Below are 18,901 nucleotides of genomic sequence, written 5' to 3'. Positions count from 1 at the left end.
TGGAGTATTTTTCACAATAGAGTCTCATGTTGCCTCTAAGACTAGAAATCTTTTCTCGACAATAGTGCCTTAAGCTTTAATGTACAAAGATGAAATCAATAGACTGAAACTATTTTTAAAAATGGAAAGACATGAAAACTAAATTTATACGTAGGAAATGAAGTAGATTTAAAAGTTTTTGTGCATATGTGAAGACTTATTTTAGAGCGAAAATTGCATATAATAATAAAAAGAAAAAGAACTTATAGAAATGAGAATTAATATATTAGTGGAAGAAGATTGAGTAAAGTAAAATAAGGAGGCTCCTTTTTTTTTTGACTCGGAACATAAACTGAAAAGGAGACTCCTTCACTTTCACAACTCACCATTTTTTACATACATGAGAAAGGCACTTTTGTTGTTTTAAATCATTAATTTCTAAAAGTATTTTTTTTATATAACAAAAATGTTATAATTTATTTGTAATAAATCAGCTAATAAATACTAAAATTGTGTAATATTAAAATTAATATCGGGTATGTAACTAAATTTTAGAAGTTATATTACTTAAACTCTTAAATTAATAATATGCATAAATTATTTTGAGAATAGAAAATGGAAGCTTTCACCCTTTAATCATAGTAAATAATATTTTGAGAATAGAAAAAGAAAATTCAAAATAAAAATGAAAGAGAGGAAGTTGATATTTAAAGGTAAGTTTGAAAATTGTGAATATTGGAAAATAGTCCTCAGGCCGCCCCCCCCCCACGTCAATGGCGGCTGTTCGTTTTCTATTACATGTTTATCATATAAAATTGTGTTCGTTTCTCCTTCAACTTTCTTTTCTAAAAGAATATTCTTTCTTGTTATTTTTCAAGTCCAATTCTTCTTTCTCTAATATTTTTCTTTTTCTTTCTAATATATGCATTTGTATCATATTATATGATGAATAAAGACACTAAAGTAGGAGAAGATGAAAAGTGATAATCCGGAAGCATAATGGGCAGTTAGGTGTATGTATGAATATCGAATGGCGCGAAAAGCTTGGAAAAAGAAAGAACTTTCAGGGAATTTTCATTCTTTTTAAACACACACACACACATATATATAAATACCAATTCAATTTGTTTATCAAATCAAATCAAAACAAAACGAAACAACACAAAACTATTCTGCACTTTCCCTCTCTCCCCTATATTCTTTCATGGCCATCTCTGAAACTCAGTCATCTTCCTCTCTCATCCCTAATTTCCTCTACTCCTCTTCCTCCATTCTCCACTCCACTCTTCCTTCTCAATCTCCATCACAATCCTTCTCCGCTCCCATGAACCCCTTCCCCATTCCTTCTCCCACTGACCCCACCAAGAAATTGGAGATGTATTCCCCTGCTTTCTACGCTGCCTGTGCCTTCGGTGGAAGCCTCAGCTGTGGTCTCACTCACACCGCCCTCACTCCTCTCGATCTTGTCAAGTGTAATATGCAGGTGGGTATATGGCTTTCTTACAAACACTAATTCCTCCACCACTATTCCTTTTCATCTCATCCGTCATTTAAATATCTCATAAATGTGTGGTTGCTCAAGCGTTTCTATCAAATTTTGGAACTTTATTCATCTTTACACTATCACTTTTCTGCACCTATTTCTTGTATAGACTCTTGATCCAGTCTCGATTCTGAAACTTTTTCCGGATTTAATTTTACAGAAAGATGAACAAATGATAGATTAGTTCTGTGTAAAATATTCTTAAATAACACGATGCTCTGTATTTGAAAGTTACTACTCCGAGCGTTGTGTTGCAGAAGCTTGATCTTAAGGTTTTACGGGTCGTTTTAGGGAATTGCATTCCATCTGTTGCAAAGTCTATACGAGGTATACGAAGTTATTTGTAACAGCTCTGTATTCTCTTGGTTGATAAAGACGTGATTCAATATAAGGCACACATTATTAACGATGAATAATGCTTGGCAGTTCTCTCTCTCCGTCTTTCTTTTGAAAAAAGAATTCATCAATTATTTTGCTCAGTCTTCTCATCTTAATTATGCCTGTAATATTGTTGAGCCGTTTAAGATTGGTAGGAATGAGTAGTCTTATCACACCTCTAATTTGCTGATGATACTATGTTATTCTGCTTTGGAAAAGAGGAGTCCTTCCGTATCCTTATCCACATGGTTGCCTTATTTGAAGTTTATATTTGTCGGGTCTGAAGGTGAATAGAAGCAAGTGCACTATATTTGGTATTAATTCGGATCAGGCCAAGCTTCGAAAGTGGGCGAAGGTCTTTGATTGTGTAGTTGGGTCCTTCCCTTCCTTCTATCTTGGGCTCCCTCGGGGGTAATTCAAGAGCCCTCCCTTTTTGGGATCCTGTCTATGAGAAAGTTTGTAAGAGATTGACAGTTGTGGAAGAAAGGGTTCTTTTCTAAACCTGGTAGAATAACTTTGATTAGATATGTGCTGAATGGAATCTCGGTGTATGTTCTTTCACTATTTAGGGCCTAGTTTAGTGTGTAAGAACATTGAAAAGGAAAGAATCCACATCAGGGCATTGTTGGCAAAGTGGCTTTGTCACTTTTCTCTTGAACCCAAATTTTTATGGCATACAATTATTGTAAACAAGCATGGCTTCCATTTATTGTAAAAGGGGTTAAATGCACATTTCAAAATCCTTGGACAAATATATCTTTTCCAATTTCTAAAAATATATCTTTTGCAATTCTTTTGAAAGGATGAGTGGGCGGGAGAGAATTTCCTTTGTTCTTTGTTTTCGTACCTTTATCATTTGAAAATGTAGAGTAGATCATTTTACTTATTACTTTAGTTAACATTAAGAAAAATGAACACTATAAATTTGATAATTTGTTCGGTAAGTTCACCTATTTCAAAAGAGTTTTTATGCTCAGATAAAGAAACTTATTTATTTATATTGAAAGAATGCTATATCACTATGTTAATATCTTTTGAAGATATCAAGCTAGTCTTCTTTTAATCTCTAATCTTCATATTTCTTGGATTGATCTTACTAAAGGAATATAATTTTCATAAAATTATTTATTTAGTTGAAGGTAAAGACTTACCTTCCCATCAAGATTCTTCTCCGGTCTCTTCTTGGATGAATCTTTTTTTATCTATCTCAAAAGAGAGTGAAAACTCCTATATTTATAGGTAGAGTTAATTTGATGAACTTCATACTAGAATTCGAGAGGCAACTTCAAAGATTTACCGTTAAAGAAATCCAAAATAGATTTGAAGATTCGGTTTTAAAGATTTTGGTCAAAGATCTTGAGAAAACTTTTTGATGAATTAATTAAAATATCTTTTAAAAAATCTTCTTGTCAGAGAAAAAACGAGGATTAACGAAATCCCTAAAAATTTGAATTGATATATTAGTGGAAAATGGTTCTTTTTAAAGAAAACTAAATAAAATTCATTGTCAAAAAAGATTTAACAAACCTTAATCCTCTTTCAAAAATTGTATGACATGGGATCTTTTGGTTGGGTTTAAGAATTATGCGTCTTTCTCTTTTGGGTTTTGTCCTAATTTGACCAATAAGAAAACATGGCTTCTCTTCTTTTCTTACTCCTGGGATGTTGTTTTAGGGAGAGAAGAAGAGATGTTCGTGACTAAAACCGTAATCCTAGTAGGGGTTGTACTTGTAAATCCTTGTTTCATCTCTTGTTAGATCCTGCCCCCTATAGAGTTAGTTTTTTACGTGGTTTGGAGGACTGATATTTCTAAGAAAGTTAGATTTACTTATTTAACTAGTGTTGCTGGGTCGGGTTAACATTGTTGATAGGCTTGGTTGGATAAGAACTTCGCTTGATGTGTCTTTTTGTTGCTTGCTTTGTCCGAAGGTGGAGGAAATCATCTCTTTTGGGATTGCCAATTTGCTTGGACTGTGCAAAGCTCTTTCTTTCAAGAGCTAGAGTGTTAGAGTGATGATCGAGGAATTCCTCCTCCATCTACCCTTGAAAGATACAGGGGGTTTTCTTTAGCTTGCCGGGGTGTGTGCGGCTATGTGGGACATATTGGGGAGAGGAATTTTAGGATAGAGAGAGGATGCATAGTGAGATTTGGTCTTTGGTTAGATTTTACGTGTATTTTTAGGTTTCCATTTTGAAGAGCTTTTGTAATTATTCACTTGGAAACATTTTGGTTAGTGGGTGACCTTTCTTTTAACAGGAGCTTGCTGGTTGTTTTCTTTAATTGTTTTCCATTAGATGGAATATATTGGTTTTGTTCCTCCTCAATTTTCGGCTATATTGTGTCTTCTGAGATGAAATGAATCGGATGAAACATTTGAGGCCTGTTTATTGGGGATTGAGACTAAAAACAAGCGATTTAAAGAACACAAAATGTGTTTGGTTTGGTAGCAATTCAAAAATTTCATTCGAACTTAAAAAATTGTTTTACATGTTTTCAATACCACTTTCCCTTTTGTATTCATTACATATCCCAAAGCCAACAACAATCTTTTTGTTCAGATTGACCCGGTGAAATACAAGAACATTTCATCTGGTTTTGGAGTTTTGCTAAAGGAGCAAGGAATCAGGGGCCTCTTTAGGGGTTGGGCGCCAACTCTACTTGGTTACAGTGCTCAAGGTGCTTGCAAGTATGGCATCTACGAATTCTTTAAGAAATACTATTCCGATATAGTGGGTCCTGAGTATGCAGCAAAGTACAAGACATTGATCTATCTTGCTGGTTCTGCGTCCGCTGAAGTGATTGCTGATGTTGCACTTTGCCCCTTTGAAGCTGTTAAAGTTAGAGTTCAGACACAGCCAGGTTTTGGCAGAGGTTTGTCAGATGGCCTTCCTAAATTTGTTAGATCTGAAGGTGCTCTTGGGTAAAAAACTCACTCTTTCGATCCTCTACTTATCTCATATATTTAATTGTTAAGCTTAGTTCGATGTCTGCTTTTCTGTAATTAATAACCAAATTGTTTTTGTTCTTGAAGGTTGTACAAGGGTATTGTTCCTCTGTGGGGACGTCAAATCCCATGTAAGTGAAGTTGAAATAGAGCGAGTTAATTAATAGTAGTGATAGGGAAAAGAAAATAAAAATAAAAGCATTGCATCTTACAGATACAATGATGAAGTTTGCAACATTTGAGAACTTGGTGGAACTTATCTACAAGCATGCAATCACGAAGCCAAAGAATGAATGCAGCAGCGCATTGCAGCTTGGAGTCAGCTTTGCTGGTGGATATATTGCGGGTGTGTCTTGTGCTATAGTTTCTCATCCTGCGGATAATCTCGTCTCCTTTCTCAATAATGCTAAAGGGGCTACCGTTGGCGAGGTAAGTATTTATTTGTAAAAATTCTGTTCTATTTTCTCACACTTTTGGAATGTACCTAACAAAACATAGAAATCAATTAAGGGTAGACTTAATTTTCAAAAACAAAAATCTGTAACCATTCAAGAGCAAAAGAGCAAAAGAACAATTCCCCTGTTTATAGTTTTTTTTTTCTAATTTAAAATTTGGAGTCATGGTGTTGGTATTGCAGGCAATTCAGAAACTTGGATTATGGGGTCTCTTCACACGAGGGCTGCCTCTACGCATAGTCATGATTGGTACCCTAACTGGAGCTCAATGGGTTATCTACGACGCCTTCAAAGTTTCTGTTGGACTGTACGTGTCTTTTCTACCACTCTTGTTTATTATTTATAACCCAAAATACACCTTATTTATTCTTCAAATTAGTATCCATTTGGTCATTACAATTTCTAAAATAGATACTCTATTTCTAGATAAGTAGTTTTAAGTGATGTTTCATTGGTCAACAACTAATTTTCACTCCTCAAATCAAGGACAACTTAGAATTATTTATCAAATTTTGGAGGGTAAAGTATCCCATGTAAAACTTAAAGGGTAAAAATAATAATAAAAATTGAAATAGTAATATTATAGTTAATTGTAAGTTAAATAGTTGGGCACACGTAGACCCAAAGGGAAAGATTTGTGTTTTACTTTACCTATTTTTCAACACGGTAAATTCGCTCCTCTGACAGAGGGTTTCTTTTCAGGCCAACAACGGGTGGGGTTGCTCCTCCCATTGCTGCATCCCCAGAACATACAACTGCAACTGCGTAGGCTATCCAATCATTGTCACTACTTAACACGTTTTTTTTACTACAAAATTTACAAGAAAACTCTTGCTGGAAAAATATGTAAAATCAATAAATATAAATTTATAATATTGGAAAAGGATAGTTGAGAAAATTAGGTAGATATGGGCAGAGGATATGAATTACTCCACACCCTTGACCTCTTAAAGCGATCGAATGAGGCTTTATATTTTAGGTCATGACATGGCTCTGTTCTTCACCAAATATGCGTTGTATCATTGTATATTGATTGGTTTACAAATATTAAACAAGTCATGTGAGTTGACATTTTTCAATATGATTTAAATTTTATATATATATTATCAAAATGACAGTTCCAAATTGAATGTGATAAAATTACATGTATATTGAAAGGATCTTATGTTTATGTTTTATTTGTTAGTATTCTCCAACTCTACCTTAGTTAGATAATGTTATTAGTCAAGTTCTCTGAGTTGTATAGATATTGCTAGGGTTTTCTTTTCGCTTGTACCGGTGACCAATGGCTAATGATCTTCACAAAACGCCTCAATGTTTCTACTCACAAACATTTGCAATTTAGTGTAGGTTCCCCATGATTCTTTCAAAATTACATTCTTTGTAAGTATCAAATTTCACCGACTCATAAATTGTTCAAGAATATCAATGGGTTTCTCAAACATCACCACATAAAGTTCTTGGTATTGGAGATTATGGTCCTTAAATCACTACAAGAAAAAAAAAACGACCGTTGGGAGAAAGGGGGTCAAGAGAGCGTATCTTCCAATGGGGTAAAGTAAGCATTGAAAATAAGCGCTGAACTCTAATGTCGTATAACAGTTGTCGAAATTTAGTTTGAAAACACCCATTTTTGCTAAATGAGATAAACAACTTTCGATGTTGTTTAGAAGAGTGTTAGGAGATAGCTACTAACTCCCGATGAAGATTTGACTACGGAAAGTTTCTTTTATTTTGTTTTTTAAAAGAAATTTTATATAGTTTGTTGAATGATTTTATGCTCAATTGTGTTCAAATGGGGGTTTGGTAACATAAGTATGAACATTTGTAGTAGATGTAATTGATGTGTTGCCTTGAACTTGTATGCTTTGATGGATATTTTGGTTGGATTAGTATGCTTTGATGGATGAGATTTTGCTTGAATTAGCGTGCTTTGTTTTAAGGACCAAAGCATATAAGCATAATGGTATAAGGCTTCTTAATAGAGATGGTGGACGATTTTTCTTGGATTAGTATGCTTTGATGGATGATTTTGCTTGTATCAGCATGCTTTGTTAATTTGTTTTTAGGACCGAAGCAATAAGGCATAATGGTATGGTTTCTTGATAAAAATGATGGATGATTTTTCTTGGATTAGTACACTTTGATGGACTGTTTTGCTTGATTTTAACATGATTTGTTAATTTGTTTTTAAGACCATACTATAAAAGCATAATGCTATGACTATTTTCAAGAATAAGACTCTTTTCCTCCACTTCCATGGAGCTAATAAGTATTTCTTCTTTGAGATACTGAAAACAAATCGATGTCTATGTTCATTACATATTGTGATCTATAAGTACCTCCATATACTCCATGTTATTGAAAACAATTGGCACAAATACCATATACAAAATTAAAAGGGCATGGTAAAGATCTTAGTCCATATGGTGGATCTTTGCTAGTAACATTGTTTGCACCAACAGACAGATTCACAAAAAGCTCTGACCACTTGTCTACAAGAACATATAGGTGTCAGTTGAACTAAACTCATGTTTGCACGCTACAACAATTTTTACAAACCCACTTTAGCAAATAATTCCACAATGTCTAAGGAATCTTGAGTTTGATCAGAGAGTTTTTTTCTCAGTTGCAATTCTTCTTTCAACCCTATATTTACATAAACCAACACTTTCTTCATTGTGAAAGGCACTCAGAGGCACAAAAGAAATAGTAAGAGAGTTTTTGGAAATTCCAATTCTAGATGGTTGATTATCACTAGCATGAGAAAGACTACCATAAACGATTTTTTTAGAAGTTTTTTTCACACTTTGAGACATAAAATTATTCTTCTTAGACAAACAAGACAGGTCCTTGAGATTTTAGTGAGTAATCCGATAGACCCACTATCATACATCAATATAGTAGAAAGAAAAAGAAAGAAATCATGGGGAACAGACGTGCGAAGTAGAGAAGATTTAGAAGATTGTTAGGCGTCGATTAGGATAAATCGGAGGAGATTTAGAAATGTCATTAAGCGTCAGTTAGGATAAATAAGGATAGGGAGGGAAGAGGAAGGGTATGCTGAGTTAAGAAGAAACGACCCATGCTCTTCCTTGAGAGATAGAATAGCATAGAGAGTTAAATTGTTTTCGACTTGAGATCTCATCAATTCGACTGTTCTGTTATTATTATTTTACCTTGTAATTCATTTAGTTGATTGAAGCAATAAAAGTTTCTAGTTGAACTTCCAAAGGAACTTCCATCAAATTGGTATCAGAGACAGATTTTCTAGGCAAGAGGAATACGATGGTCCAAACACGAATGAAGGAGAGAATGGAACGAGGTAAGCAAAATTTCGTTGACGGAAGAGAGATTAACAACGATCAGTGTAAGGACAGAAAAGTCTCATCATATGTTGATAATGTTCATGGAATTGATCACGAAGAAGCGTACGACTATGAGTGAGAAGATGGTCGAGTCTAGTGGGCGAGAGACAGTGTCAACGATAACGAATAAGAAGGAAGGCCCAAAAACAGGGACCATGAGGATGAAACGAAGGATGGGAAAATGGAAGGAGAAGACGAAACAAATGAGTGGAATAAGTTCAAAAAGGTCGAGATGTTGGTATTCAACGGGGATGATCCCAATTATTGGCTTTTCCGAGCAGATAGATATTTTCAGATACACAAATTGACTGATGCTGAGAAGGTATTGGTTGTGACCATTAGTTTTGAAGGCCTGATGCTGAACTGGTATAGGGCGCAAGAAGAACGTGACAAGTTTATCGGTTGGTCGAACCTCAAGGAGAGACTACTCATCCATTTTCGATGAGCAAGAGATGGGTCAATATGCGGACAATTTCTGAGGATCGGACAGAAATCGACGGTAGAAGAATATCGGAACCAATTTGATAGGCTGATGGCACCATTATCCGATTTACAGGACATAGTAGTGGAGGAAACATTTATGAATGATTTATTTCCTTGGATTAAAGCGAAAGTTAATTTTTGTTGTCTGGTCCGCCTGACTCAAATGATGCAAGCGACTCAACTCGTGGAAAATCGAGAGCTCATTCGTAATGAGGCTAACCTTAAGGGGTACGCTGGAGGTAAGTATCCTCCTCAAAATTCTTTTCATAATACGAATACGATGACAATGAACAATAGTGACAACAAGAGAAACACATTGTTCCCAATGAGAATGATTACTCTGAGAACGACCTCTAGAGAAGTTAAGAGGGAAGGGCAGTCAAAACAATTGTCGGACGCGGAGTTTTAGGCGAGGAAGGAAAATGGACTTTGTTTCCGTTGTAATGAGAAATATTCTCATGATCACCGAAGTAAAAACAGAGAACAAAGAGAGCTGAGAATGTATGTGGTCAAGGTGAATGATGAAGAATTTGAAATCGTAGAAGAAGCGAGAGAAAATGAAAGGGAGTTGAATTGTGTGAAAGTCACAAAAGAAGATCATACTGTCATTGAACTGTCAATTAACTCGGTGGTTGGGCTAACCGATCCGGGGACGATGAAGGTGAAAGGGAAGATCGGTGATCGAGAAGTTGTCATTCTCATTGATTGTGGAGCGACACATAACTTCATCTCCGAAAAGATAGTGGAGGAGTTGCAACCAAACACGAAATCAACATCAAACTATGGTGTAATTTTGGGTTCGGGGGCGACAGTGAAGGTTAAAGGAATATGTGAAGAAGTGGAAATTAAGCTGAATGAGTGGAAAGTGGTGGCAAACATTTTACCCTTAGAATTGGGAGGGGTAGATGTCGTGTTGAGAATGCAATGGTTATATTCGCTGGGGATGACAGAAGTAGATTGGAGAAACCTCACAATGACATTAGTGCATTAAGGAGAGAAGGTAGTGATGAAAGGAGACCCAAGTTTGACCAAATCCACATTAAGCCTCAAGAACATGATCAAAACATGGAAGGATTCCGATCAAGGATTTCTAATCGAATGTCGGGCAATGGAGAGAGTCTATGAACCAAAGGAAGAGGATGGGATTGAAGAAGTATTAATTGTGGAAGAAGCAGTATCTATAGTGTTGAAGAAGTTTGAAGATGCTTTTATTTGGCCGGAGACACTACCCCCTTAAAGAAATATTGAACATCATATTTATTTGCAACAAGGCACTGATCCAGTAAATGTACGACCTTATAGATACGCTTCACAACAGAAAGTTGAAATGGAAAAACTTGTGGATGAAATGTTGACATCGGAAATAATTCGTCCCAGCAGTAGTCCATATTCTAGTCCAGTCCTATTGGTAAGAAAAAAAAATGGAAGTTGGCGTTTTTGCATAGACTACCGAGCGATGAACAATGTAACCATTCCAAAAAAATTTCTTATTCTTGTGATTGAGAAGCTTTTCGATGAATTAAATGGAGCGAAGTGGTTTTTGAAGATCGATTTGAAGGTGGGGTACCATTAGATCATAATGTGTGGAGAAGACATAGAAAATACAACATTTCATACACATAATGGACACTATAAGTTTATAGTTATGCCGTTCGGTTTGAATAATGCTCCATCCACTTTTCAATCTCTCATGAAGTCTATATTTAAGCCATTTTTGTGGAAGTTCATATTGGTGTTCTTCGAGATATACTAATCTACAGTGAGGATTTGGAAGATCACTTGAAGCACCTCGAGTTGGCATTAGAAATTCGAAGGAAGAATGAGTTATATGCAAACAAAAAAAAAAAAAAATGCAGCTTTGCGGGAGAAGATATAGATTATTTGGGTCATATCATTTTAGGCCAATGAGTTGAAGTGAAAAAAAACTAAAGTAATTGACATACAAAAAATATCAAGCTTATCGTTTCAAGGAAGAAGTTCTTAAGTAAGATGCATGGAGGCACAACAAGTATGGTCTTCCCACATCTTTCGCATAGCGACGACCAAATTCACATAGTACAACGTATCAACTTCCTAAGTATATTTTGTAGGGATGAAGAATTAGAAAGGTGAGATCCACTATCTAATTGGGTAACTTATTGTTTTTTTGTGTTATCAATTTTTTCATCATGTTGTCACCATGTTTTTGTTTGCAGCTTATTGTCAACTTTAGCTACTTGTAGAAAGTTTAATTGCAATGTATTTTTATTTATGTTTTCTAATGTATACTTTGGGATGAATTTATCTTTTAAAAAATACAATTCATTTAATAGGTTGGAAGGATCAAAACCACGACTTCTTAAGATCCTTAATTTTGTAGAAGTATAACACATTCTCATTGGCAAAATAAGAGATTCCTTTGAGAATAGGATGTTCATTTGAATTTTTTTTATTTGTTAGTACGGGTAGAAGGGGTGTGTCGAGTTGAGTAATCAACTTTCCTATAAAGTTGTCAAAATTATTACGACTCAACTGACATGATATAGGTACTATTAACCATACTTTTTGATAAATGTTTCTCACTAGCGTGTACTATTGTTTTTACGGAAAGAAAAAAGTGATTGGTAGGGAGGTGATGTAAGGAAAGCATAATATAAAAGTAAAAGAGGGTTAAGCGTAAAAAGAATACAATGAGTATAGAATATGCAGAAATTAAAGAGAAGGGAAGTGATTGGGGACTGTCTTTATATTTCCTTCATATTTCTCTATCAAACCATATGGTGTTCAATAAAAGCTACCATTTTTCATTTAAGTTGTCCATATTCCCAAAATTCCTCCAAATACTCATTTTCTCTTTGCTTTCTTTCTTTCTTTTAGCTGTCTTTTCAAGTTTAATTTTCATTTTAATCTATAGTTTTAACTCAAATTTTTAAAAGATATATATGTGTATATATATATATATTTATTAGTTTTCTTTCTTAGTTTTGAAGAGCTCAATTTTCTTAGTTTTCTTTCTTCTCCGATTGGCTTCGTAGTACTTAAGTTATGTGTTTCTTTTGTTCTTTCTTAAAAAAAAGTACTCTAATAGTATGGAAATTAAAACGTACGTTATTTCAACCAAAAAACCAACACTTTGAAACTTATTATTATTTTCCCTTTTTAACAAAGTAATAAGGTGGAGTTTTTTCTTCTTTGATCTTTTTTAGTCAAATATACTAAATTACTAATGTAAACATAAACATATATATATTTAAGCCAATAAGTTTGTGAGTGTAAAGATTGGTGGCATAAATTAATAAGGCTAATTTTCATAAATATAACAAAACACTAAAATATTTACTACTCGTGTAACAAAATCAGATCATGTATCATTTCTTACATGTACATGATCGCGTATCATGATCATTTAGAAGAAGAATTACACGAAGCATTTTTTCCATTGTTAAAAACAACTACACTATCATGTATCATTTCCTATATGTTCGTGTATCATTTCCTATTCGATCGCGTATCATGATCGTTTAAAACAAAAATTACGCGCGCACATGTGGTTGATGTTGATAGTACTTATAAGATCGTGTATCATTTTGTTCAAGATTCTGTATCATGATCATTTAGAAGAAGAATTACACGCATGCGTGTGACCGATTAATCGCGTGTTGACTAGGGCATTTTTTGTATTTTTCATTGTGAGCATGTGAGCATTTTCCATTTTCAAAATTGTTCTATAGTTTGTAAATATTTTACTGGTTTGTTATAGTTTTTTAAAACCCCAATTAATAAAGTAAGTTGTGATATTGAGGACTTTAGGTCAAGAAATAAAACGAAGAATTGAAAGTTTACAACCAAAATATTCATTATTTAGAAAGTTTATGGCCTTTTTCTAATAGAAAAAATTAAAAAAAAAATTAAATCAATCTAAATTTTTTAGAATGAAACCATATATGTGAAGTACTAATTCGTGAGAAAGGATGCGAACAGTGAATAGGCGATGTGAAAAGAGAAAAACGTGAGTCCAAGGTTCTATCACGTGAAGGTAACAGACGCAATAAGAATAGGTGGCAAGAAGGAAGCATGCGTTGGGTGCCAAGAGCGAGACGTTCAGTAGGATATTACAAGAAGAAGTATCTGCACCCAAGAGGATGAGGCGAACAAATAAATGTCTTGTCAAGGTGACTTGACAACTCGCTGTGAGATAAAAAATGACGGTGGCTTTTTAGGAAGAGAAAAGAACACCATTTTACTTTAAGTCAGGTCATCATTAGACTGACAACTCATCTCCCCATCAGACTTATAGATCAAATCTACTGCATCACTTGAAGCAATATTGATAAAAGCGTTCACAAACTCTTCTTCTTCAGTTATTTCATTTGATTCTTCATCAGATAAGGTAGCCCTAAAACTTTTCTTCTGCCTTCTCAAGTAAGTTGGACATTTGGCTTGATAATGTCCATGACCTCCACACTCCCTGCATTTGAAAGATCTGTTCTCTCTGCTATTCGCTTGATCTGATTCTTTGTTATTGGATCATTCTGACTCTCTGACATTTGGCCTATCTAACTCTCTTCTTCTAAATTATTTTGAGATCGATTATTTGACCCTCCATAGTTGTTGGAACTGTTGATTTTCTTGATCACATTAGAAAATTGCTTTGTCGGCATAGCAATTGATTCATTCACTTGATCATAGGGCGCTTTTCCTTTCTCAAAAGATTCATCTTCATGAATGGATTGAAACGCAACACTTTTGCCTTTACTCTATACTCTTTTTGCTAGCGAGATTTCAAATGTGAGCAAAAAACCAAACAGTTCATCGAGAGAGAGAGAGTAGTGACATCATATGCTTCTTCAATGGCAATGATCTTCAGATCAAATTTTCTTGGAAGAGATCATAACACTTTCCTAACCAGCTTTGCTTATGATATTCCTTCACCAAGATTAAAAGCATCATTGGCAATTTCTAGAACTCGTACATTGTATTATGTTATGGTTTCTTCTTCCATCATTCTTAGTGACTCAAATTTAGAAGTCAGCAATAGTAATTGAGATGTTTTTACTTTAGATGTTCCTTCAAAGGCTACTTCAAGTTTTTTCCACGCGTCTTTAGCAGTAACATATGACTTGATCAATTTGAACATATTCAGGTCGACTCCATTATATATGACATTGAGAGCTCGAGAATTTCCCAAGGATCCCTGCTCCTCTGCATCATTTCAGTCTTCCTCTGGTTTTGGCACAGACTTACGCTCAGTAATCATAGGTGGGTTCCACCCAATTTTAACAGCTTTCTAGGCCTTTGCATCCAGAGAGACTTCAAGTATGATGTCATACGACTTTTCTAATAAGAATAATTTTTTCCATCCAATATGGGTGGTCTTGTAGCAACGGTAACTTCTCTGGATGTTTCCATTTATATCGAACCTGCTCTAATATCAATTGAAAAATGAATGAGTCAAATACCTTTTAGCTATATCACAAATATTCAACTATACGTTTAACTAAAGCACATAGAAAGTAAATAATACAATGCACTTTGGTAACCCAGTTCGACAAATATTGCCTACATATGAAGAGTTTCTTTGCTCAGGTAAGGAATATTATTGAGATTCATAATATGTAACTTATCTCACTGGTTACATTAAATAGTCATATCATAACTGATAGTAAACTCAGGCTCCCCCTGAAAGTATACAAAATCTCTTGTAAGAATAGCTCAGGCTCCCATTGACTTTATGAATTGATCCCTCAATTTAGTAGCCTTCACATCAACATATTTCTTATCTTCTCATTGGTTTCATATCAATCTACAATGATAAGATCAATATCAAATATTCATTAAGTTCTTCACCTTAAACAGTGTCCTCAGACAAGTTCGTATCTTTTTCCATAATCTGGTATTTTCTCCTCGTCACAACAACCACAATCTCCACATATATATATTCCCATAATATTTTATGTAGATATCTTGTTCCATATAGGAAGGAAACAAACTTATATCAAGATTCCTAAATAATAGGAAAATTTGGTACCTTCATAAAAAGGATTTTTGTTTTAGAAAATATTATAAACTATTTGACAAAATATCTTAACACACGGCATGCTAGCCATGGCTTCTCATCATAGGCCTAAGAAGCCAGATGGTAAGTGAATTGCTCCTTAGTGCGGAGATGACCCGACTTCGAAGAAAGGTGAGTGCAATATCCAGGTAATTGGTGAAGCCAAACCGAGTGTGCCAGAGAGACAAAAAGCTCAGTCAGGGAGAGGATAGCCATAAAACTCACTATATAGTGCATTAAGAGGTGGATGATCGAGGGATGTGAGAAGGTCTAACTTGATTTTATTTTCATGCAAAGTAAAGTTTAAGAATTGTAATTTGCATTTTGTAATTTCTTTAGTTTTTCCGTTGCAAAAGTTATGAAGGTCTCTAAGGCTCAATGGAAGACCTTTGCGAAGAGATAAAGAAGAAGAGATATCCATAACCTCCTTAAGTTACAAATTTATCCACTAATCTTCTCATCATTTTGCATAAATTTTTCTTTTGTCCCATTTTTATGTTTGGTTGTGTAGTCATTACTCTCGCAACCCTCTTAATAAAGGTTTAAGAGATTTTTATGTAATATATTACAATATACAAAATACACAAGTCATCTTTCTTTCTCACTCTATAAGAGACTCTCTTGTTTTTATTCACTCCTCTATCAATTTTGTAATGGATTGAAAATTACTCCAAAGTTATTAAATATTTTGTATAATTTTCTTAAGATATATACAAGGAAAATTGAGTGATTAAATAGGAGCAATGATATTTGAGAAAAGAGAAGAAAAGAAAAGCTAGTTAATTAAGAATATAGAATAATGAGTTCTTTTCTTTAATTATATAAGAGGGTCTTTGTTTCATAAGAAGATAAAGGAACCACATGTGAATTATGGATGGGCATTAAATTAAAGGACACATACCTCTCTCTCTCTCTATATGTGTCTTATAGTTTTCAATGTTACATCTAAAGTTTTAAATACTTTACAACTTTTCTTGTGGCAGAAAAACTTTTTTTAACTTTTTAACGGAAATTAACATTCCAATACATTATTTACTAACAAAAACTAACAAATATTTACTGCCTGTCTACCAAATATAAACACCCATCAAATCCCTAAATTATTTCATTTTTATAATTTTTATGTTTGCCTTTAATATTATGAATCATTCTATCACTCTTTTTTCACATTTTCTTTATTATATTTTTAAACGATTTATTTTTCTGTTTAAATCTCTTATTTCATTTTCACAATTTTCGACAATATTCTATGGAGTTACTTCATCTTCTTCATATTTGAGAATATCAAGATCGTTCGAATACCATTTTGACATAACCTAAACGATTGGTTACCATGGTCAACACCATCGTTTAAATTTGAAGTCATTTTTCTATCATTTAAAATTAACTATACAATTGTGTTGACATGATCTAAACGATTGCTTACAATAGTTAACACGATCTTTTAGCATGATCAACACGATAATTTGATTTGAAGTTTTTAACGATGTTTTACATTGGACTATATGATCGCTTAACATAATCAATACGATTATTTTTCATGATAAACATGATCATTATTTGTCATGGTCAACACGATCATTTAAAATTGAAGTTTTTTTCTTCATCATTAAAAAGAACTACACAATCATGTATGGTGACCTAAACAATAGTAGATTATTTGTTTAGACTAAAATACACGATCGTGTTACATCCCTTCTCTTCTTCCATACCCTCTTATAGTCCATTTTTAGTTGAACATTTTTGACAAAGTTTTGGAGCATTTTGGAGCATTATGGTTGATTGTTATATTTGTTCATGTTCCATCCCAATCCATTTGAATAGTGAAAAGAAATAGGTAGAGAGGGAGGCTAATCTTTTAGGACCACGTACCAATTCCCATGCGCTATCATGTGCCGCATGCTTCCATTCCCTCTTTTTTAACCACACATTGTTTAAACATTTTTTCTTTCTCTAACTTACATACTTTTCACCCCCTCCCTCTTTTATTCATTTACAATTTTCTAATATATGGTTTTGGTTAATTTCCTCTTTCATTTGCTCATATTTTATGAAATTCGTCCAAACTCATGATTTTGAAGTGCAAGTCAAAACCATTTCTTTACGTTACGATATGTCGAATTAAATGAGTACGATAATGTAACAATTTGACCTCTTTAAAAGACGACTATAGTGATGGTGGCCAGGTGTTTTAAGAGTTATCATAGGTCGTGCTTTCGATACTTTCATATCTTGTCATCTACCTACCTTGAACTAAGTCATTGATCATGATATGACATAATGGATGAAATAATAGAGAATTGTGTAGAGTGAGGGTAAGAACTTGACTTGATAATTAAAGTATTGTCAGCATGGAAATAGTGATGGTTGGTCATGTGTGTTCCAATTATCATACATCGTGCACTTTTAATTCTTTGAAATGTTGTGTGATCTAGCTTGAGCCAAGTTGTTCATGACATACGTTGTGTAGAGTTGCTTAAAGATGTCAATATGTAGTTGTGTAGATACAATGAATACTATTAGATAATATCTATAGTGTGTGATGGTAATGTTATTAGGGATGGGAATATTTTATAATTTGCAAAGGACGAGCACTCAATGTCAAGTGGCCAAAGCTAACATGTGTTTTGTAGGGCTAGAGGTATTTATTGATAGTTTTGTTGAATAGAAGTTATATGTTCATCAAAGTTGGAGATATGGACATAGAGTCTTTCTCCAAATAAAAATAAATTAAAGAGAAGAAAGAAAGAAGTAGATAAAGATTGGCTTCATCTCAAAATTAATTCTATTATGGCATTTGTTATATATGGACTTTTTATTTACATTTTTTAATTCAAACTAAGGTTTAAAAGCTTTTATTTCTTTAAAAAAAATGGTTGGCTAAAAACTAATGAGCATTGTAAAGAAATTGCAAGAAAAGAAAAGAAAGAAAAGCCATATATTAAGAAAATTAATTACCAAACAAATGCCTAAAGATCTTAAACTAAAGGGAAATTTCATTCAACAAAGACTGACATCTTAAATTTAGAAAACAAAAATAAAAAAATGTTGACTTTCAAAGAATTTTAGAACCAAACCTCTCATATGTAAACTTTGGATATTTGGTAGGTTTTAATTTTATCGAAAGAAAAATAAGAATCCTAATTAAATTTAGGTATCTTTTAGAAAATAGAACAAAACGGCAAAATATTTAAACTTTATAACAATTTCGAAAACAGAAAAAGTTCGCAGGCCTACAATGAAAAATTTCAAAAATGTCATGTGATTAATTGACATTCAACACACATAAAATATATTTGGAAAACGATCGTTTAGATTTGACTATGCTTCCCTATACGATTGTTTAGATTTGGGTAGCCAAATTAAAATTAAAATCGACACAATAATTTTATCCCCCGATTGAGGCCTTCAATTTATCTCAAATTAAAATTGGTAATTCCAAATTCTTGTGCACCCTCAGGACAAATTAGGGTGTGGTAGAAACTTCATTCTTATTTCAAACTAAAATTTGGTTATATTCCAAATTTTATCCCAAAAAAATTAATTTAAATTTTTATCTTCAAATCAAAGTAAATTACGGATGAAACCTTGAACATTTCTCAAATTAAAGTTTGACCATCTTCCAACCCTTATTTAACCCTTATTTTAAGTTTAAATCAAACTAATGTACTTAATTTATAGTTTGATTAATTTGATATGTCGAATTGAGAAAAAAA

At 33.5% G+C, this 18,901-nt stretch overlaps 1 protein-coding gene across 2 annotated transcripts; it reads left to right on the top strand.

Annotated features, from left to right (window-relative positions):
- The first annotated feature begins 1,131 nt into the window (after window positions 1-1,131).
- LOC101203018 (mitochondrial phosphate carrier protein 3, mitochondrial) lies at window positions 1,132-6,399 on the top strand. Of its 2 annotated transcripts, none has more exons than XM_004145650.3 (6): window positions 1,132-1,462; window positions 4,460-4,821; window positions 4,933-4,976; window positions 5,060-5,274; window positions 5,483-5,607; window positions 6,003-6,399. In XM_004145650.3, exons 1-6 carry the CDS (start codon window positions 1,184-1,186, stop codon window positions 6,067-6,069), a joined length of 1,092 nt encoding a protein of 363 aa, XP_004145698.1. In that variant the 5' UTR covers window positions 1,132-1,183; the 3' UTR covers window positions 6,070-6,399. The 2 variants fall into 2 exon arrangements, with proteins under 2 accessions (XP_004145698.1, XP_031737799.1); XM_031881939.1 differs by lacking the exon at window positions 1,132-1,462 and adding an exon at window positions 3,433-3,630.
- The last annotated feature ends 12,502 nt before the right edge of the window (window positions 6,400-18,901 follow it).

The sequence above is a fragment of the Cucumis sativus genome, chromosome 3 (assembly GCF_000004075.3).
Source record: "Cucumis sativus cultivar 9930 chromosome 3, Cucumber_9930_V3, whole genome shotgun sequence".
Classification (NCBI taxonomy): domain Eukaryota; kingdom Viridiplantae; phylum Streptophyta; class Magnoliopsida; order Cucurbitales; family Cucurbitaceae; genus Cucumis; species Cucumis sativus.
Note: the sequence above shows the minus strand (reverse complement) of the source record. Positions and strands in the feature narration are given on the sequence as shown.